At 43.9% G+C, this 19,985-nt stretch overlaps 1 protein-coding gene across 1 annotated transcript in view; it reads left to right on the top strand.

Moving 5' to 3' along the window:
* The first annotated feature begins 2,784 nt into the window (after window positions 1-2,784).
* Window positions 2,785-19,985, top strand: part of USP6NL (USP6 N-terminal like) — a 1,148,352-nt gene continuing 1,131,151 nt past the window's right edge. The window contains exon 1 of the mRNA XM_069629707.1: window positions 2,785-2,970. Within this exon, the coding sequence (XP_069485808.1) occupies window positions 2,967-2,970 (4 nt within the window). The 5' untranslated portion in view covers window positions 2,785-2,966. The remainder of the gene's footprint in view (window positions 2,971-19,985) is intronic.

The following is a 19,985-nucleotide window of genomic DNA, read 5'->3' as shown; positions in this document are numbered from 1 at the left end:
GGAGCAAATTATGTGTCATAAAAAATACCCGGGTTGCTCATAAAGAGAACATATCACCCTTGAACCCAGAATTTTGCACTGGCTCCCGGTTAGCCTAAGAGCAACTTTCAAAGCCATGTGTATCACACACTGTGCCCTCCATAACCTCCATGGATTGTTTGCCCGTGTTCGACTGGGACGCAGTAGTCGGCCGTAACCCAGCAGTGACTGACAAGATAAGTGTGGTGTCGGTGGGGAATACAACAATTACTGTATTCCAAAAGCTCTGCCACTCTTCTTAACTACATAACATAGCATACCAAAATTAACCAGCTAGTAAACAGTATTTCTATCACTGCTTTGTACCAACCTTTAGGTGGTTTTGTTTTACTGTTGTGTCCCATACTTGGGTATTCTCCCTAAATCCATATATTTCAAATCTAGGTGTCTTGCATTTACTTTTGTGCCGCCAATTTAGGAGTTCACCCTCTTTCCAGGTGAAGATTAGCCATGCATCACACTTAGATAGACTTGTGAAGTTTAACCATGCGTCACACTTGGATGGAACTGTGGTGTTTAACCGTACATCACACTTAGATGGAATTGTGATGTTTAACCATGCGTCACACTTGGAGTGAAATGTGAAGATTAACCATGCATCAGACTTAGAGTGAAATGGGAAGATTATGCATGCATCACACTTAGAGTGAAATGCGAAGAATATGCATATACCCAGAAGACGGCGGACTTCACCATACTATGACACGTGCAGGGAGGTGGAGAGACCTCTGAGTTGGAGGGAGACCCGGAGGCATACATTCCCATGGAGGGCCCTGCTGAAGGCCAAAGAGAGATGGGAGCATCCTAGGTTGAACCACAGACAGGGAATTAGAGTTGAAGAGGAAATAGTGGTGACTGAACAGATAAACCACAGAGACCCAGGTAGCTCAAGGGTACAGGGAAGAGGCCCCCCTTCAAGGGGCCCATGGAGACGATGGTGGCTGCCCCCAAGGGGCCCATGCAGGCGGTGGCGGCTGCAAAACAGGATAAGCCATGGACCAAAGCAGTGTAGACATCTATTAGTCTGAACACGGGGGTGGAGGAGGCATCCCCACTAAATCATACATGCCAACCCTCCTGATTTTTCTGTGAAAAATATTGCTATTTTTTACGGTCTCCCGCCTAAAATAACTGTAGCCCCAATGCATTCCTATGGGGAAATGTATGTCTCATGTTTTACCTGTAGAAATCTCTCTCCCAGGTGCGTCTGAATGTTGGCATGTATGCTAAATAGCCCTGCAGACAACACAGAACCCTGCACAGCATATAGGAGGGAGACTCCCCAGCACACCACAATACACAACACTGGCAGGGATGTGTACCACAAGTGGCTAAAGCAGAGGAGGTACGATGGAGCACCACCACTAACTTACCCACTAAAAAACAAATCCCTCTGCTTACACCTCTCAAACCCTAAACAAAACACAACCATACCTATATTGCAAAACAAACCGCACGCACTTCACTACACTGCAAAATCACACATAGCCTTGCACAGCAGCACATGACAACCAATGACCGAAAAATCCCACCTACCCTCAGCGAACGGTATAAACCGAACTGAAGCTGCCAACAGCACATCACAGCTCTCTTACGCTTTTTCCCCTCTAAGTCCTACTAACTTACCCTACTACCCTCTTGCTTTTCATATCTGCCAGAGCGCCAGGGGTAGGGCTTTAAGTAGGTTAAGAAATGGAGGTGGGGGGTAATTTGGGGGTGTGGCTTATGGGGTGGATGTGGCCTACAAAGAACACAAACCATAGTAAGGTTCGCAAACAAATATATAAATGCATATAAGCATTTATATATTTGTATGCATACCTTACTATGGTTGCTGTACTATGCAAGCCATCTTCTATAAATATCTGTTTATAAAAGATGGCTTGCAAAGTACACCAACAATAGTAAGGTATGCATACAAATATATAAATGGTTACATTTATATATTTGTTTGTGTACCTTACTATGTTTTGTGTACTTCAAGATGGCTTGAAAAGTATACAAGCCATAGTAAGGTACGTGCCTTATGGTTTGCATACTTTTCAAGCCATCTTTTTTAAACATTACTATGTTTATAAAAGATGGCTTGAAAATTGCACAATTCAAGCCATTTTTTATATAGCTTTGACGATGGAGAAAGCCTGAGGCGTCTTTGTCCGTCGGCAAAGCTTTATAAAAGATGGCTTGAATGGAGTACTTTTCAAGTTATCTTTTATAAACCTCAAAATATTTAATGGAATCTCCAGGTTCGCCGACGGCTAAAGACGCCTCGGCGTCCTGGGGAAACAAAGGGACAGTTACTTCCTATGGTGACCCCTCACGTAACGGGTCACCAGAGGAAGTAAGTTACAGTGACTGGCTGGCTGGTACTTTAGTCAGCTCCCCTCACTTAATGGCGGGCTCATCTCCCGTTGCCGATAATGCGCCCTGCCAGGTGGGACTAAGGGTGGGTGCAGGGGGGGGCTGGTTCAGCCCCACTTTTTAAAGACTGCCGGGGCTCGGCTCCAGCCCACCACTCCAGTGGTGAAAGTGCGCTGTATAAATATCCTGGCTTTAACATAACATGACAAATGTGCACTGGACTTTTGCAGAGTGCAGGCTGCGGCCCTCGGAGGAACGTGCGCACATGTCATCTCTTCGTTCGATCAGGATGGCTGATGTTAGTTTATGGAACGCACACTGTGTCCCGTGTGCATCGCGTAAGGTTACAGTCACGTGACACAGACGCGTCGCTAGGGCCGCTCCTCTAGTGGGAACTTGTTCCTACCTTAAGTCCAGGGCCGAATCCGGAACAAGGAGGGGGAACAGAGGCTGCAATGTCCGGCTGGGTCCGCTGGGCAGGGGCGGCGCTGGGGTCCCAGTGGGGGCCCTGAGACCGTGGATCTGCGCTGAGTGGCCAGGGCTCCGAGGGGGGGAAGCGTCCAGCCATGAGTAAGTACCGGGACGGGTGCAGGGTAAAATTGACAGCCCGACACTTACCAGCACTTTACCAGGAACACTGCTCCAGTGTACAGCCCAACACTTACCGGCACTTTACCAGGAACACTGCTTCCTTGCACAACCCAACACTTACCAGCAACACTTCTCCAGTGCACAGCCCAACACTTACCGGCACTTTACCAGCAACACTGCTCCCTTGCACAGCCCAAAACTGACCAGCACTTTACCAGGAACACTGCTCCCTTGCACAGCCAACACTCAACGGCACTTTACCAGGAACACTGCTCCCTTGCACAGCCCAAAACTTACCAGCACTTTACCAGGAACACTTCTCCCTTGCACAACCCAACACTTACCAGCACTTTACCAGGAACACTTCTCCCTTGCACAACCCAACACTTACCAGCACTTTACCAGGACCACTGCTCCCTTGTACAACCCAACACTTACCAGCACTTTACCTTTACCAGGACCACTGCTCCCTTGCACAACCCAACACTTACTAGCACTTTACCAGGAACACTGCTCCCTTGCACAGCCCTCAGTACACAAGAAACAGTGTATAACTGGCGGCGCTTTACTGTAAACTGTAGTGTATTATACTGACAGCTGTGCGCAGAGCAGCACTTTATCTTGAGCACTTTTGCCCCAGGATGGGATCAGCAGTTTAGTATTAACACTGCTTCACTGTTGGCGTGTTGACAGCTCTATACAGGAAACTGGGTTATCGCTAATGCGTCCCCACCAGTACGGGATACACAGTTTACAACAGTGCGGTATTGCACAGTATATTAGAATGTGCGGTATTGCACAGTGTATTAGAATCACTTCATCCCTGACACTGCTCGCATGCAAAGCCCCTAATACAGGAAAAGCTGTTAAACTGCGCTTCACAGTATAGTGCCAGGTATACTGGGCTCACCTGGGCGCACTATAGAAATGTCCGATTCCCCCAAACACGTATGCACTTTATTGCTTACCATGTCAAACTTATAACTAACCATGTTTCATCGTAGAGTGCGAAGTGTGCACTGTATTACCCTTTAATACAGGATTAACGGTCTACAATTAACTCCAATGTACTGTACGGTGTAGTAGAGTATACTGCTGGACAAACAAACACCCACTTTGTTACTGAACGGTAAACCTTCTCCCCTGGCCAGTACATATTATAAGACACGCTGTGCAAAACAGTGCGTTACTGTGCGGTGGAGAGGACACAGACTGCTTTAAACAAGGGAGCAGTGTATCCCTCACACGGCTCCTCTGTACAGGGGAGGAACAAGTTTACAGCTGCTAATGCTTTGCTGTACAGCATAGCGCACTTGACAGAGCTAGATTTTGAAGAGTTGGTCAAGTAGGAAAGGACTTTAGAACACTCTCCTTAAACTGCTTTACAGTACAGAGCACGTACATATCGCTGGAGTGTGCAGTACCCGCACAGCACATATCTAATGCTGCAGTACAGCGATGACTTGTAAACGGGTAACACATAGTGCTTAACACAGCTTTGTGGGGTGCACGTAGTGCGTGGTTGTGCTGCGCTTTTGTCAATGAACGCTGGGGTACTTGTGCGTAATTTTGCAACTAACATGGCACGTATGTTATTGTTGTTGGTATTTGACTGCACGGTACTAACTAGAATGGCATGTTGTCAAGGGCATTTCTGTTAGTCCAATTAAATACATCCACAACTACTAATCATTTTAGAGACCGCTTGGAAAAATCGCTGCATCCTATTGAATCAAATCCGGCGTACAAAACAAGTGGACATCTCAATTGCCACTAGCGTCGCATTGTTGCCTACGTGTATAAACATATTATCAAAAGTTGCAGCGTGCGTTCTTTGTTGCGCTAGATGTCTAGACAATAATAGCAGGGCAAGAACGCGAGCACTGTAAAGTGCAGCGCTCACCATTTCCATGGCTTCCTTTAAACCGCCACCGTGTAACCCACGAATTAGCCTCCAGAAGGGTGCACAGGGTATGTATGGCCTCTCAAGTGCCCTGCCTAGAGCAACTGGTTCTCAAGTTTGGCGGGACTTTTGAGAAATAGTCTTTATGCTTGACGGGTCTCCATTTATTATTTTTTATGCGTAGATTTCCATCCTTGGGCCACGCCTTCCAATGTAAGCATGTACTTTAAATTGGGCTGGGCTAGACCCTTCAAGGCAGACACACTTCCGGGATTTCTCAAGGAGTAGATCTTAATTAAGTTACACTTTTTTGTGGTCATTGCTGAGAACCCAGTTGGATTTGTACTATACGTGGGTTGGTAGGTTCATTCCTATTTTAAAACCACTTTACATATTTGTATCCCCAACTCCCTCCTATATATGCAGGCTGTTAAAAATGTTGCATTAATCGGCCGTGATGGTGTGTATTACTGTGTCTTTGCCACTTATTCTGTAAAGATCATTTACATTAAAAAGTTGAGCCAGTCTGAAGGCTCATGCTGCCCCACCAGCAATGGTGTGCTTTTACTCTTGTTTAGTTCTTAATAGCTGTTCTGAATTCAAAATTTTCTTTTTTTGTTGGTCTCCAACAAAGTCTACTTACTGGTTTATAGATCTCGTTTTAACAGCATGGGCGGGAGGGGAACCAGTGAGACATGTTGGAGATCTCCATCTTTGCCTGTCTGGCTTCCTCTTCAGTTGCTAGCATCGCTCACACCCGCATACCAGATTATATTTTCATTGCATCTCAGAATGTATTGTTTATGCTTTTATGAACTTTAGCCACTCCTAGTTGACACCTACACAGGGCTGTTCTCCTGGCTGTGACTGTCTACGCAGGTTTTCTCCAATCACTAATGACTGCCTGTTCGAATGTGGCTTCCATGTTGATGACTCTCACACGAACACCACGCTTACCTATTAAGAGCTCCTGGTTAAAACATTGGTCAACAGAAGAGCCTTTGTTTGTTTTTATTTAAAGACCCTGTGTCATTTGATAACTAAACTATTTCCATCAACTCTCTTAATGTCTGAGTTGTGTTTTATATTAAACACTGCTTGGCTGTACAGTACTGACTGCATTAGGGGTCTTCAACCTTTTGGCTCTCCAGATGTTTTCGACTACAACTCCCATCAGCCCTAGCCACTATAGTCAATGGTAAAGGCTCAGTTAAGAGGAACTTCAAGCATTTGGCGAGCCAGAGGTTACAGAGAAAGACCTGCAGACCTAACACTGCTTTACTGTGGAGTGCTCCATACATTGGCAGCACTGCACACATACCTCGCATTGTTTCACTTTATAGTCCTAGTGACTTGACTTGCTTTTTGTAGCTGCACTGCTTCACTGTACAGAAACCGCTCTTTCTATTCTGCACTGATTCACTGTGCAGTGTTGAGTACACTGATTCAATTCTATGGCAGACAGCGCTTCCTCGTGAACGGTACATTCAGTGAATCGCAGCAAAACTAGATAAAACGTTTGGGAAAATATATATATACTCGCAAAGAGATGGTGATGCAGGGTGCAACCATTTCCTGATCAAGTTTACCAAGTGTAGTAATTGCCGATACACCACACTATGCAGTGCTTAGAAAGTGGGTAACACTGTCTCAAAAAATGGAATGTGGAGAAAATGCAACAATGTATTAATACATATTTTAGTGCCTTGTACCGTGGTCAGAACATATATGCAACTTCAACCGTTACATGGGCTTCATACTGTGAAAGGTACCTGAATAAAATCTTCTAATGCACACTACATAAAGCTGGGAATACACCCCTCCCACACTGCTGCGTATGCAAGGGACATGATCATTTCCACAGACTGAAGTGTGGAACTTATTTGGCAAGACTTTTTATTGTATACTAATTAAATGGACCGTACTCTACATAATACACTATGCCCATTGTTGAAAAGCTTAATACGTGAACCTTGCATCATCATTGTGAATATACAAATAATACCAATGTAAGCTACTTTGTACTTTGCGTAAAATCAAAGATCGTTTTGGGAGCATAAGAACACACACATTATTATGAATGGAATCCCTGTTACTGTAATTCAAGCCTACAACCCTTCTGTGCACATAATGCACTCTGGCCTTTCTGCTTATTTAATTTGTGGTAACACCCTACCAGTAAAGTGTCAGGAAACTATAAGTTATATTACAGGGCCTGCGGTAGCGGCCTTGTAGTTATGGTTAAGTTGCTCAACCCGTAGTAATGGCACTTTTTGGGCAGCTTGTAACTTTGCTCCCCCTGGACGAATCGTAACCAAACTTTGCATAAAAAGTATATGGTCTGTCAGAATATTTCTGGCAAGTTTGGTGAGGTTTTATCAAGGGGGGGGCAAAGTTGTAGGGGGAAGTGCCAACATTTCAGTTTTTTACGATGGACTCAATGGAAAACAAATGTTACTTGCTTCTACAGCCCAGACCGCTGGATGGATTTTCACCAAATTTGCGGCAGGAGCGGCAGCTTGGTCCTGAAAGCGTGCTTTTGTAAATTTTGTCTAAATACGTGCAGTAGTTTTTATTAAAACAGACCAAAAGTAAGTAAAAAAATCTGATTGTCCTAGAGGGCGACGTGATGTCTGAGGACCACTGATTGGATGGTTAAAAGCATGAAGTGCGTCAGATTTTTGGAAACCCCGGCCATGTTGGATTCGCGGACAGCCACTGGTGTCCACGAACATTGTGGTAAAACCATATAAAAAAAACCCACAAAATTGCACTTGTCAAACTTATCAAACAATCTCTGGGGAGTTGAGGGGTGATGAGGATGAGATGGGATAGGGCTGTAGGAAACCAAAAAAACAGGTGTTTTTCATCCCCCAAAGTCCACAAACAGTGTGGATGTTTGGGTACAGTCCTGTGATGTTCACAAACATCTAAGCCTATTTATGCATTACAGGATTGGTGAAAAGCAGTTTTTGGTTGGCTTATAACTTTGTCACCACTCCATGAAACTATGACATTTTGGAATTATCATTCCATACCCGACTCCGAATGGTTTTGGAAAGTGTGGAGCTGTTTTGTCAGGGAATATCATTAGGGGGGTAGAGGTCCCAAAATATTGTAAAAGTTTATAAATGTGATGCAATTTGACAAATCTACACAAAGGTTTGCAAAAAGATTTTAAATCTAGATATAAATGTTTTTGTAAAGTCTGGTGGGATTTTGCCAAGAGGGGGCTAAATTAGAGCGGGGGTCTCAACATTTTTAGATGGCTTATAACTTTGTTGCCTTTTGACAAATGTGGACACATTTTTCAGAAAGATTATAGACCCAACCTTGAATGTTTGTGTAAAGTCTGAATGGATGTTTGTCAAGTGGGGGCTAAGTTGTATGTAGATTCATTTTGACACTTTTGAAAAAATAAAACATGGGTGGAGTTTTAGCAAATGTGTGTAAGGAGCACTTGCAAGCACCGTAAGCATGGTTTTGTTTTATTTTTTTTGACAAGTGTCATAATGTGGGTACAACAAATAGTAATATACCTTTTGGTGACTGAGGTATAGCCTGTGGCCATGGGCAGTGGCCAGATGGGCTACTGGCCATGACCACGAGGGACGACAAATGGGGTTGAAGTGGCCATGTTCACCTGGGACCGGCTATGTGGTAAAGTTATTGAAGTGGGATAGGTTTAGGTTTGAAAAAAGAAAATGTGCTTGTGTTAATATGATCATAGGGTTCTCTCTTTGCCTTCTGCAGGCTTCCATGGAAAGGGAGGAGGGGCTCTTTATGGATCCCTGCCTTCCCTTTCCATGGTGGCTATCTTGGAAAAGGATTTTCCTTCCTACCACGGGACGTGTTTTTTAAAAAAAAAAAATATATATTTTTTAATTTTTTTTTAAATAATTTTTTTTTACACCCAGGTAATCTCTTCATTCCCCATTGCAGGGGCTGGAATGGGGGATGACGGTCCAAAGCCCTCATTATCGGCCCTCGCTTAGCTTGGCCCGATAACTTGGACTGTCTGGCCGTTAACCCTGTTCCAGTACCTGGAATGGGGGTGAACGCCACATTATTCTCATTAGCTTAACACAAAATGCTCATGGAAATGTTGGAAAACCATTGTGCTTTGGAGTCTATGTGCTTTACTGAGAAATGTAAAGTAGATGAAGTTTAAGATTTTTTATTTTTAGTTCTATTCTTTAACTGAACCTTTTTTGGTTGTTGTAGGAGAGGTTGGAACATAAGGTGGGGAGGGAAATGAGGGAAGAGGCACCAAGCACTAATATGGAGGGGCAGGAGGACACGGGAAGTTGGTGCGCATGTGTTACTTCTATGGTAGGGGGCAGTGTTTCCCATGCTCCTTGATTACTGCTTCAAAAGCACTTCGAAATTGCTTTCCCCTGCAGAGTGGTGTGCTGCAGTATATACAGAGGACTGTTGTCTTCGAAAAATCTGGATCAACAGCCTCTTTTATTGCTTGCAAGGTAGCTGGTGGGATTTTGTGTCCCACAGAAGTAGGCTGTGCGATTACAGCATTGGTTGAGGAAGATGAGGTGGAGGAAGCAGCCTGCTACTTGCTAAGAAAGGAACCACCTTTCTGAGAGCATTGTAGTGGTTGGATTTGGTGTGGCGGTGCATGGAGGTGGTCCCATAGGAGTACTGTCCAGGCAGTCCGCGACCGAGTACAATGTTGCAGGCAGTGCATTTCACTTTGGTAGCTTTAGCCTTTGGTACATTCCCAACAGTGGTAAAGAACTGTTGCACCCATGATGCTCTCTGGGTGCTAGAGATAGGCACTTCCTCTACCTCATCTTCTTGGTCCTCTTCATTGTCATTGGAAGTACTGCGCTTTTTTTTGCAGAGTAGGTGCTCCAGCTTGTGGTGGCTCTTGGGGAGGAGGGATGGCAATAGCTGATGCCATTTTTAAGATGAATAGTAATTTAGCTAATATTCTTCCAAGTATGTGTTCAGTACTATATTATTAATGGATAATGAGTAAGAATAGGTGTAGGAGCTGGTGCAAGGGAAAATGTGCAGAAAATGCAGTTTGAACTCTAAGCCCGTGCCCGATCATGAAGTGCGGACGCAAACCAGTCTGCATGCAGCGCATGAGGTCTTGTGACATTGTCCGGAAAGACTGCAATGACGTCAGAGGTTTGCGAACACAAAAACAGTGGGAAAAGTAGCAAAAAGTGTATGGAAGTGTTAAAAATGATGCTAGAAGGTGGGACATGGCAGAGTTTTAAGGTTAAACCTAGTAAATTGGACATAAATGTTGCTATATTGGGATAAGTATGCTTAAAATTAGCATGCACTGGTAAAAACCCATGACATTCACTGAAAAACCGTTGTTAAAAGGATGTTATGGTTGCAAGTAAAACCGAATAACCTTAGAAACTCACCAGTTATGGTAAGCTAAGCAACCATAACTCGTGCCACCACCGTGCACTGCTAAGACTAACACCCAGGACATCAAAGATGGTTTACTTGTAACCATAACGTCCTTTTAACAAGTTTTCATTGAATTTCAGAGGCTTTTATTAGTGCAATTTCATTGAATGAATATATATATATATATATATATATTTTGAGCCAGGTCACAGATTCCACAGCCATCGCTGGAAGTTCACCACCTGTTCAAAGCTGCAACAGCAAGGCATAGTGGGCATGCAAATTAGCTCAATTGCAAACCTTTTTCTAAGAGGGCATTGCTACTTTATACATAGCTTAATCAACCCAAGACAGACATTTGCAAGGCTGCCAGGACAAGTACATACCTTGTGGTTGGATCATTTGGCATGTTTTCACAACACCAAGAAAGTTATGGTGGGTTTAAAAAAGTTTGGAAAAAATACCTTTCACCTGAAATGTGAAGTAGGAAAGTCAATTTGAGCCAACTCTCACTTTCCACAACACCATTAGCAATCACTGGAAGTTCACCTCCAGTTCTGAACCACACATGCAAACCTTTTTAAACCCACTGTAACGTTCTTGGTGTTGTGAAAACATGGCCAAGTGCTCCAACCACAAGGCTGCCAGGACTATACTGCACTTATGACCCCTAATACGGTTATCTTTAAATGGCGAGTTGCACAACAGATAAAGGGGTAAAACCAAGTAGATGGAAAGAAAAAACTCTTTAATAGAGCACAAGAACTCATCTATCTCACTAAAAAAGATATATTCCAGGCCTAAACGAAGCAATAGAATGGCATTGAATTATAAAAAGCATATAGAATCCCAATGTATCTAGAAAATTAAAATACATTAAATTATCTGAATGCTAGATCTAACCTGAAAATAGTAGAATTTGAGGAGCTAAATCTATGTTGACATCTGTTAAAGGATGAACACAAGAATTCAGTGTATTAAAGAATTTTTAGTCTTTTGGTTTGGAAACGGATAACAAAATAAGTCTCGGAATGTATGTAAAATGAATCGCCTTTAAAACCGAACAAGTTATATAAAAGAAGTGATAAGCTTGTACCCCTCCATGATCTAATTAACATCTCGGATGCAAATAATGAACATTCTCCCCTTTAAGATGGCCACTGCCAATTAGTTAACACCGTAACCCTGGGTTTGATATCCTGGTGCGTAATTGTGTATTAAAAACTTCTACACTGTGAGTCACAATGCATATAACAAAATAACACAGCCTCAGTCTGTTTGTCTTGGGAGGATAGCTCTGGGGCAACACGCTCGTCTTGGAAGCAAGATGACGTGGAGCAACATGGGTTCGATCACCAGTCCCGCGCTTAGAAACCTCTGGGTATTGAGCGCGTTATAAACAACCAATTACAATTATTTTATAAAATGGAACGAGTTAGACAACATAGTAACCCAGGGAATTGCACCTGGGTACTTAAAAGTTCTAAAATTTGAGGAACGCGAAAGAGATAAGCACATTAACGCGAGCAAAGTAATACACCAGGGAAGAACCAGTAAACTGTCATTAACAAAGGAATAGCTGTTTTTATTTGCATTTGTAATTATTAGGTTTATATAGCGCTTTACTCCAAAACGCTGCACATTTTAACAACGGGATACATTTAACAATAACAAAAATAACAGTAACAGTAGAAACAGACTACAATTTTGAATCAGACCAACAAAACAGTATATAGAGCAATGAGACAGAAGGGAAGGGGGAGAGTGGTGGAGTAGAACAGGGAGGAAGAGGGAGGGAGGGATGGGTAGGAGGAGGAGAAGGGAGAGGAAGGAGTAGAGGGGGAAGGGGAGGGAGATGATTATGGGGGAAGGTTGGGAGAAGGAGGGGAATCATGGCGGGGAATGGAGAAGGAGAGATTTAAGGGATGTGCAGAATGAGGAAAAGGTAGGAATAGTGCGGATTTAGAGAGGTAAGGAGTTCCAGTGAAAGGGAGCTAGGAGTTGGAAGGAGCGGAAACAGGAGGAGGCACAAGGGGAAGGATGAACAGTGAGAAGGAAGTGGTCAGCGGAGCAAAGAGAGCAAGAGGGAGTGTACCTCATTTTTACATAAGGAATCCACAATAGTGTATTTCCTCACTCTACAGACCCTCCGCAACAATATCAGGTGAAAAATCCAATAATCGTAGTGGTGCAAGTAGTCTAAACGTTTTTGAAAAAAAAAAGGCTATTGTGACATACACAAACAGAGGAGAACTGAACCAATTGACATAGGATAAGAGATCTTGTCTGCATATAAATTGAACTCTGAAGCTTGGAGTTGTATATAAAATGTCTGCATCATGAATCTGTGTAATTATTGAGATCCCAACATATATGAATGTGTGTTGCAGGGAAAACGTTTTGCCCCCTGAAAGTGCGTAGTTGAATGCTTAAGAATTTGAAATAAAAGACCACCCCACAAGGTAAATTTAACCCAGTAAAAATATACAAGGGGGAAGCTTGAGTTTAAATATTAATAAGACAAAATTGTTGTGTGTTTTTTGCAGACACATATGTGTAAAGAACAAAGGTACGGATGGACCGAGAGTCAGCGTAAAAACAAGCCACCATGATCTAAGAAACATGATTGTAATCAGTTGCTCCTGATGAGTCTTGGATTAAAAAGCATTTGAGAGGGAAACATGGCAAGTTGAGCGAAAGGACTTGTAACAAAACAGTCCTTAAAAGACAATGGGCCTCATTACGAGTATGGAGGTAGCCATGCCGCTTTTACCTGCATGGCTACCCCCATACCGGGTACCGGGTCCGGGTTCATGGAATGGGGAAATACCGGGCCATTCCGACCTTGGAGGGCCCGGTAATTCCCTTTCCTGGAACCTGCACCCAGTACATCCTCATTCCCATTTGAGCCCCCATATGGGTCAATGGGGAGGATGCTAACAACGGGCCCGCTGTTAGCATCCAGGTCTGCTCAAGGGTCCCTCTAAGGACGCCTGGTTTTACCAGACGTCCTTAGTGGGTCCCGCGAGCAGACCTCGTAATGAGGCGGTAGAGGGATAACAGCGCTGCCGTTAACGCTCCACAGCTTTCCTCACAATGAGGCCCAATGAAATGAAAGTTAAAACATTGCTTCAGTGCTATGAATGTAAAAGTACTCGCATGCATTTGTAAAGAATAAGTCACTTGGTTGAGAAGTCCCACACGGTACTGGTTTTTGTATACATTTTTTTTATATATTTTTGTAATACGAACATTCACGTTTTTTTATTTAAAAAATGAAATTAATTCAATAAATTATTTTAATTGTGTTTACTTAAGAGTGTACCAAACCCCCCCCCCCCCCAGAACTGCGAGAAATTGATTGAGCCTTTCACTGGGAGATGATGATTTTGTAGTATTGACTGCGGGGCGAGTGTAGGAGTGAAGGCAAGGCACCCCTGAAGGTAGTGCTGATCCCAGCTGTCCCTACATATGCACCATAACTGGGCATCATGCATCAGCTGATGGCCTATTTCTGTAAGTGCCGTGTTCCGCTAAACAGGATGAATGCAATGCCATTCATAAGGCATTGGCCATGCAAGCGTACAGTGAGCACTTTAAAAGGACCACATCTGCTCATCATTAACCCACTAGCACTCGCACACAAGAGGACTTGTCCCCTCCGAAGCTCGGAGTATGGCACAACCATAGTGCAGTGTTTCCCTGGCCAACCTTCTTCCGGTGCAACTTAGCCCCATGGATATGCTTGGAATGTTTAATACTCAGGGGTATGTACCCGAAACAGAGCGGCCCTATAGTTTCTCTTTGTAGTTAACATCACTGTTAAAACAAATTGACGCATGGAAATGCTTGAAACCGTGCTTTAAAGCAACTGAGAATCCGTCTGAGTAGCGTTCCCTCATGTTTTCAACTGTATAATTGCATAAGAAGGAAACTATAGGACTGATCATCAAAATGTTGTTTGGTGCTAGCGCACTTCAACAAATGCGCCCCATTCACAGAGACCAACTGAATGGGCAGAAAATGCGCACTTTCAGATGCCCTGTTCCACTCGCTTTGCACTTCAGGGCTGATTTCTAAGCACTGATTGTGGGAGCTGTAGTTCTGTAAAAATATATTGCTGCTTTATAAATCTGCCAAGACCGCGCATAACAGGAAGCCTTCGAGCAATTCATATTATATTGGCAGCTGAAAAGGGGTCGAAGTGGGCGGGTATTACGTTCCCTTACTTTTTGGGAACATCCACCACCATTCCCGTACGACCCGCAGCACCGTTCCAGGATGGTGGCAGAAAAGCACTTGGTTAAACATTTCTTTTTTAAAAAAACATTGTTTTTTTACTTCTCCCCTACTGGGGATTCGAACCTGGACCCTGCAGTTAACAATTATCTGCAGGGGCTGGACTCGGAAGGATGAAAGGCTGAGTTTGCATCAGCAGGCTCTGCACAGATGTCAAAGCGAGCGCTCTACTCGCTGTGCTATCGGACTGGCTAGTGCAGCTTTAGTGCCACCTATAAACCAAAACTAACTAATTGGTGTACATCTAGGGAGAGATGGCATTTGAAGAGCAACACAATGCTTGTAGGTGTTTGGATATTTAACCACCCATTGACTGGCCATGCTAATCACTATGGCCATTCCCACCCACTTCCTGCCCTTCCTTGCACAAACCACCCCCTTCTGGGATCGCTTTGAGTTTACCTTTATCAAGCCTTAAAATCATTAATTCAAAGTGCTTGCTAGGGTTTTTCAAAGCCGCCTTTTGAGAGCTAATGGTTTAATTGGTGCTGTTAAACGTGCTACTGGTGTAACAAAAGGACATTAACCAGGTCTGCCTTTTAGCCACTTGATTTATAAGCAGTATGAGTGTTCTTCACTGAAGTCCTGTTAAAAACAAGCATTAGCAAAGTTAATAGTTTTGGCTTGTGTATAGGTATTGGGTAGGCATTCGCCAGGCACTGCTGTCAAATGCCCGGTACGTGCAACATTTTCAAACTGTTACCCTTAATGGCCAGTTAGTTCCATTACGGCAACGGCTGGCAAATACCTTTCCCATATCGACACAAAAGCCAAAACTGTTGGCATTGCCACTGCTTGTGTTTATTTGTATAGACTGATTGGGGCATAACGCTCATTGCCGAGCCGCTACCAATCTCTCCTGGGCACTGACCTGTGTTTGTCTTCTGCGATCAATCATGGATTGGTGCACAGTGTCTGTACCTGGGGGTGGGGAGGGGGGGTCTACAGTGCTAGGCCTTTCCCTTAAAAGTTGCAAAGTGAATGATGGGTGATTGGAAGGGGTAGGCTGCTTAAAGCCGTTTGCTTCGGGGGACAATGACAAACTAATGATGGTCATCTTTCATTGGGCCTCATTCAGAGTGAGCCGGCCCGGTAACCACGCTGGCTCACTCGAATGCTGGTATGACCCACTCTGGCATTGTTATTGGACCGGTACACTCAGTCTCCCGGTAGGGGCTGTGAAATACCGGCAGGCCCCTACCGGCAAGGAAATCACTGAAGCACCAGCACAGTTTTGCAACTCCATGACTGGGAACTTACTGCCGGGTCCCGTAATATCCCAATAACACCGGGATATCTGGCGCCAGTAATGGTAAGGCAAGTCTGCCGGCGTGTTACAGGCAGACTCGTAATTAGGGCCATTGTGTTTTTGACACGCTTGATAGTACTGTTGTAAAACAGAGTGGTGTGGAGGAAAGGAAGGACCCAGGTATGGGGTTTGAGTTTGGGGTGGGGGGGTAGGAGTTGAGTATGGAGTCTGGGAAGCGGGATACAAGAAGGAGGCGGGGCATGGGGTACATAGTTTAACTTATTTTTTTTTTGTTTTTTTACATTTTATTTATTCATTTACTTTTCTACACTTGACCCCTGCAATTGAACCTGTATACATCGTTAATCTAATGGCAACTTTTAGACTTTGGTCCATGGTTAGGTACCCCAACAAGGGGTTAAAATTTCAAGTTGCCAGCAATTAAAAAGTCACTCGCCACCTTAATTTTACATATGCACAATGCACCACTTCTTACTCGCAATGATTCAATTATCGATAGTGCCGAGTGCACGTTTTGGAAGGTATAGGCTGGATGGTTGGGGACTTTCTTCCAGACTATGCTACCTGCGTTTAAAAGTAAACCCAAGATAACTATATAAAATGCAAATGGTGATTATATATCCGGTTTCTAAATTGTGCACCTACTTATTTTCCACAAAATAGATTTTGTTTAAGTTGTTGCTTTTGTAACACGTGCAATTCTTCTGTCCTCCAATGCAAAACATCTATAGCAATGCATTCTAGGTGGACGACAAAGCAAGTATCACTTAACCTAAGCTGATGTCGGAAAGTTGAAACACTTTGTAAGTGACCCTATTTAACTGGTTATTACCTTGGAACAAAGGAGAGATTGTTTGCAACTTGGCATCTGCACAGGGTTCAATAAAGCAACACAAGCGGACACCACATCAGATGCAATGTGTTGGCAAGGGGGGGATGATCGCCCCAGGCCCCCAGCGCTTTCGTATGAGGCAGAGGCCTGGGAGTGTGCAGTAGGGGCTAAGGAAGGTTACAATGGGTAGGTGTGGGTGTCGCTAGGGGCCATAGTGCAGGGAAGGGGGTGTACATGTTTGCTCTGGTATACATGGTGAATCAAACGCCATCTTAGATAGTAGCAGCCATATTGGAATCGATTCCTAGTTTTGCGCTGAAGCCAGGGCCGCAGGCCTGAGCCACATACATAGAAATAAAGCGTATGCATGCAGGAATAGGTTATAGCTTGGGCACCGGTGAGAAAGGCCACAACTGCAGAGATTCATTGTTTCATGTTGCCAACATTTCGTATCCCAGAAGGAATGCACCCTGCAAGGCCACAAGGGGGTTGAGAGCTCTCTGCAAAAAGCAATCCCACAAGCCTCTAACCTTCCACATCCCAGCTCTAAGCAATGGCACTCAGATGCCACCATCCCAAGACCCCCAGTTTTCCAAGGTACTTGTTCACAGACCATCGACCATAAAACTGTTAAAGCTCAGTCGATCAGAAAAGATCTGAAAACAGGGATCAATTGTCTTCACCATAGGTCATTTTGATTTGTGCTGCAAGGTGCTGGGAGGGATAATACAACATTGCTAGAACGAGGGTGAGGAGCTTTGGTTGGGCACCAATGTGTCCTGAATCGAGTTGTTGTTTGTTATAAGTGATGGCCTTGAAGTATCTGCTTGGCCCATGTCCGCAGTACCAGATGCACATCAGGTTAGAGATGGAGCCTGTATTGTTAAGTCTGCCCTGTCCTTGCTAAGGGTGCTACTGGCCAAACAACGGACTGCTTACGTTTTAGAAGATCTGTGCTCTACACCGTATATATGCGTTGAAGTTCAAAGTAAACGTGTCTTTAAGAAAGAAGAAAATCTGTCTAGAAAGTAAAATGAGAATTCCAAATAAAAACCATACAATTTGGATGTCAAAATAAAGATTGCGCCAGTCACACGAGCTTCAAACTTGGTAGCGTGATAGACTGGCTGCTTGCAAGATGGTGGGAAGAAGATGTATTCACACAATTGCAAACCAGCAGTTCACGTAGTTCTGTATGTCGCAAAACACCCAAGCAGTGGATGAATATGTGGATGAATAGAGAATCCCAGATATAATTTGGAATATGTTGCAGGACTAGAGCATTATGGTCCTAGAAGTTACACCGATTTCACAAAACTTCTTGAACAGGAAAGACTGAGCCAAATTAACTATCCCTATATTACTATCCCTATATTGTAAAAACATTAACAGCCTGACGTTGGTAATCTTCAAGGAATGCAAATATGGATATAAATGGCGATACATGATCATGTATGCAAGCTCTGCCCACTATGCCCGCAAAGCATGAAGGGTGATGGAATCCATGTATCCCTGTGGACTTAAAGGAATGCGCAGCTAATTGGGAGAGGAAATCGAGCAGGGCAGTACACGGCAGTGCAGCGAGAATGCGTACCAGGGGTGCTTGAAGTTTGGAGAAGATGCAGCCCCATCTAGGAACTTTGAGCATGTAGCCCTGGACTCCACTGGAGAGGGAGTCTGAGCAGGAGAAAATACAGTGGGGCAGACCTGAGCAGAAGACGCAGCAAGTCAGCTGGAACGAGTACGAGGGCAGAATGTGACTTCTGAGGAACGCCCAATGGAGTTACTGGAGCGGCTTTGGGTTCAAAATTGAGACTTGATCAGCAGGTGCTTAAACCAGCTCCTGGGTGCAGGGCATCACCCTGTAGGCAGGAGCTACCACAGGGGGAATTACCTTTTTAAAGATGTATTACATGTGTCTTACTTCTTTATTAGCATTTTCAAATACAGTTAATATCACATATACATGTTTGTTAGGCACCAGTTGGCCTTAAGAGCCAAAAGTAGCTCCTGATAGCTGTTGGTTTCAAGCTAACCAGGTTCTCCTAGGATGGAAGCGGGAGCTAAATGGCTCCCACCAATTTGGAAACCTGCGACTGGATGGGAAAACAGCCCTTGCACCCATTTCAAGGTGAGGCTAGATCTTCCTGTACATAGGCCATTGGCATTAACTAATATCCTTATTAATGCTTTATTTCAAAATATTAACTGGTACGCCTGCAAAATGTTTAGTCAAAATTGAGGCAACCTTTCTTCCTCCAGATCAACATATAACCGACATGGTTACATCTCAGAATAATTATGAAAGTATAGGCGAGGTACTACGAGTTGATTCGCTAGCAATAGTGTCTGAAATGTTTCAGAAATGTGTTGGCATATTTTGTGATTCTTAGCGTGTAGTACTAATGTACAATGTAATATTTAGGAAGGCCCAAGATGGGATGGGGAAACTAAAGGTGCACAATAACACCCACATGGACGGACCAGGGTTTCAAAACTGGAGCCCTAGAGAAAGACTACAAGTTGGCAAAGTGAATACTATAGACCTAGAAAATATACAAAAACACCCAACTCTAACTCCAAAGAACTCTTCTCCATCCTCCGGGAAATGGAAAACCCAATCACACCAATAGATAATGTCCCCAAAGACAAACAATGGTGCACTAGCATCCAAAATGCCTTAGCCAATAAAATTACAACATTACAAATGAAAATTGCCAAGAAGAAAGCTACCCTGAACTCCACTGAAAGTCATACCTCCCACATGGCAGATACACCTAGTACAGTCACTCAAAGTAACTGCAAACCATTTAGATTTTCCAACATATCCATATTGGAAACGGAAAAGGTGATATTATCCCTGAAACCATCCAACGGCCAAGGTGACAGCTGCCCAGCACAAGTTATCAAGGATGCAGCTAGAGATCTGGCACCCTTCATTTCCAAATTAATAAACTCCTCCTTCAGATCCAGCACCGTACCCACTAACCTCAAAGAATTGTGGGTTCTGCCGCTCTTAAAAAGACAGACCCTTGACCCAGCCATCCCGACCAATTATAGGCCCATTACCACAGTCCCATTTCTCCTTAAAATTATCGACAGAGTAGCCTACCTCCAGATCCAAAATTATCTGGAAACAAACCAACTACGAGGATCGCGCCAATCTGGCTTCAGACCACTACATGGTACTGAAACAGCCTTAATTGATCTTAAGACACAAATCGACGAGTTGAAGGATAAAGGTAAAACAGCTATGCTCCTCCTCCTTGACCTATCGGCGGCCTTCAACCTAGTGGACCACG

The sequence above is a fragment of the Ambystoma mexicanum genome, chromosome 12 (genome assembly GCF_040938575.1).
Source record: "Ambystoma mexicanum isolate Mex_15411 chromosome 12, UKY_AmexF1_1, whole genome shotgun sequence".
Classification (NCBI taxonomy): domain Eukaryota; kingdom Metazoa; phylum Chordata; class Amphibia; order Caudata; family Ambystomatidae; genus Ambystoma; species Ambystoma mexicanum.
The sequence above is the reverse complement of the archived record's forward strand: the minus strand, read 5'-3'. Positions and strand labels throughout refer to the sequence as shown.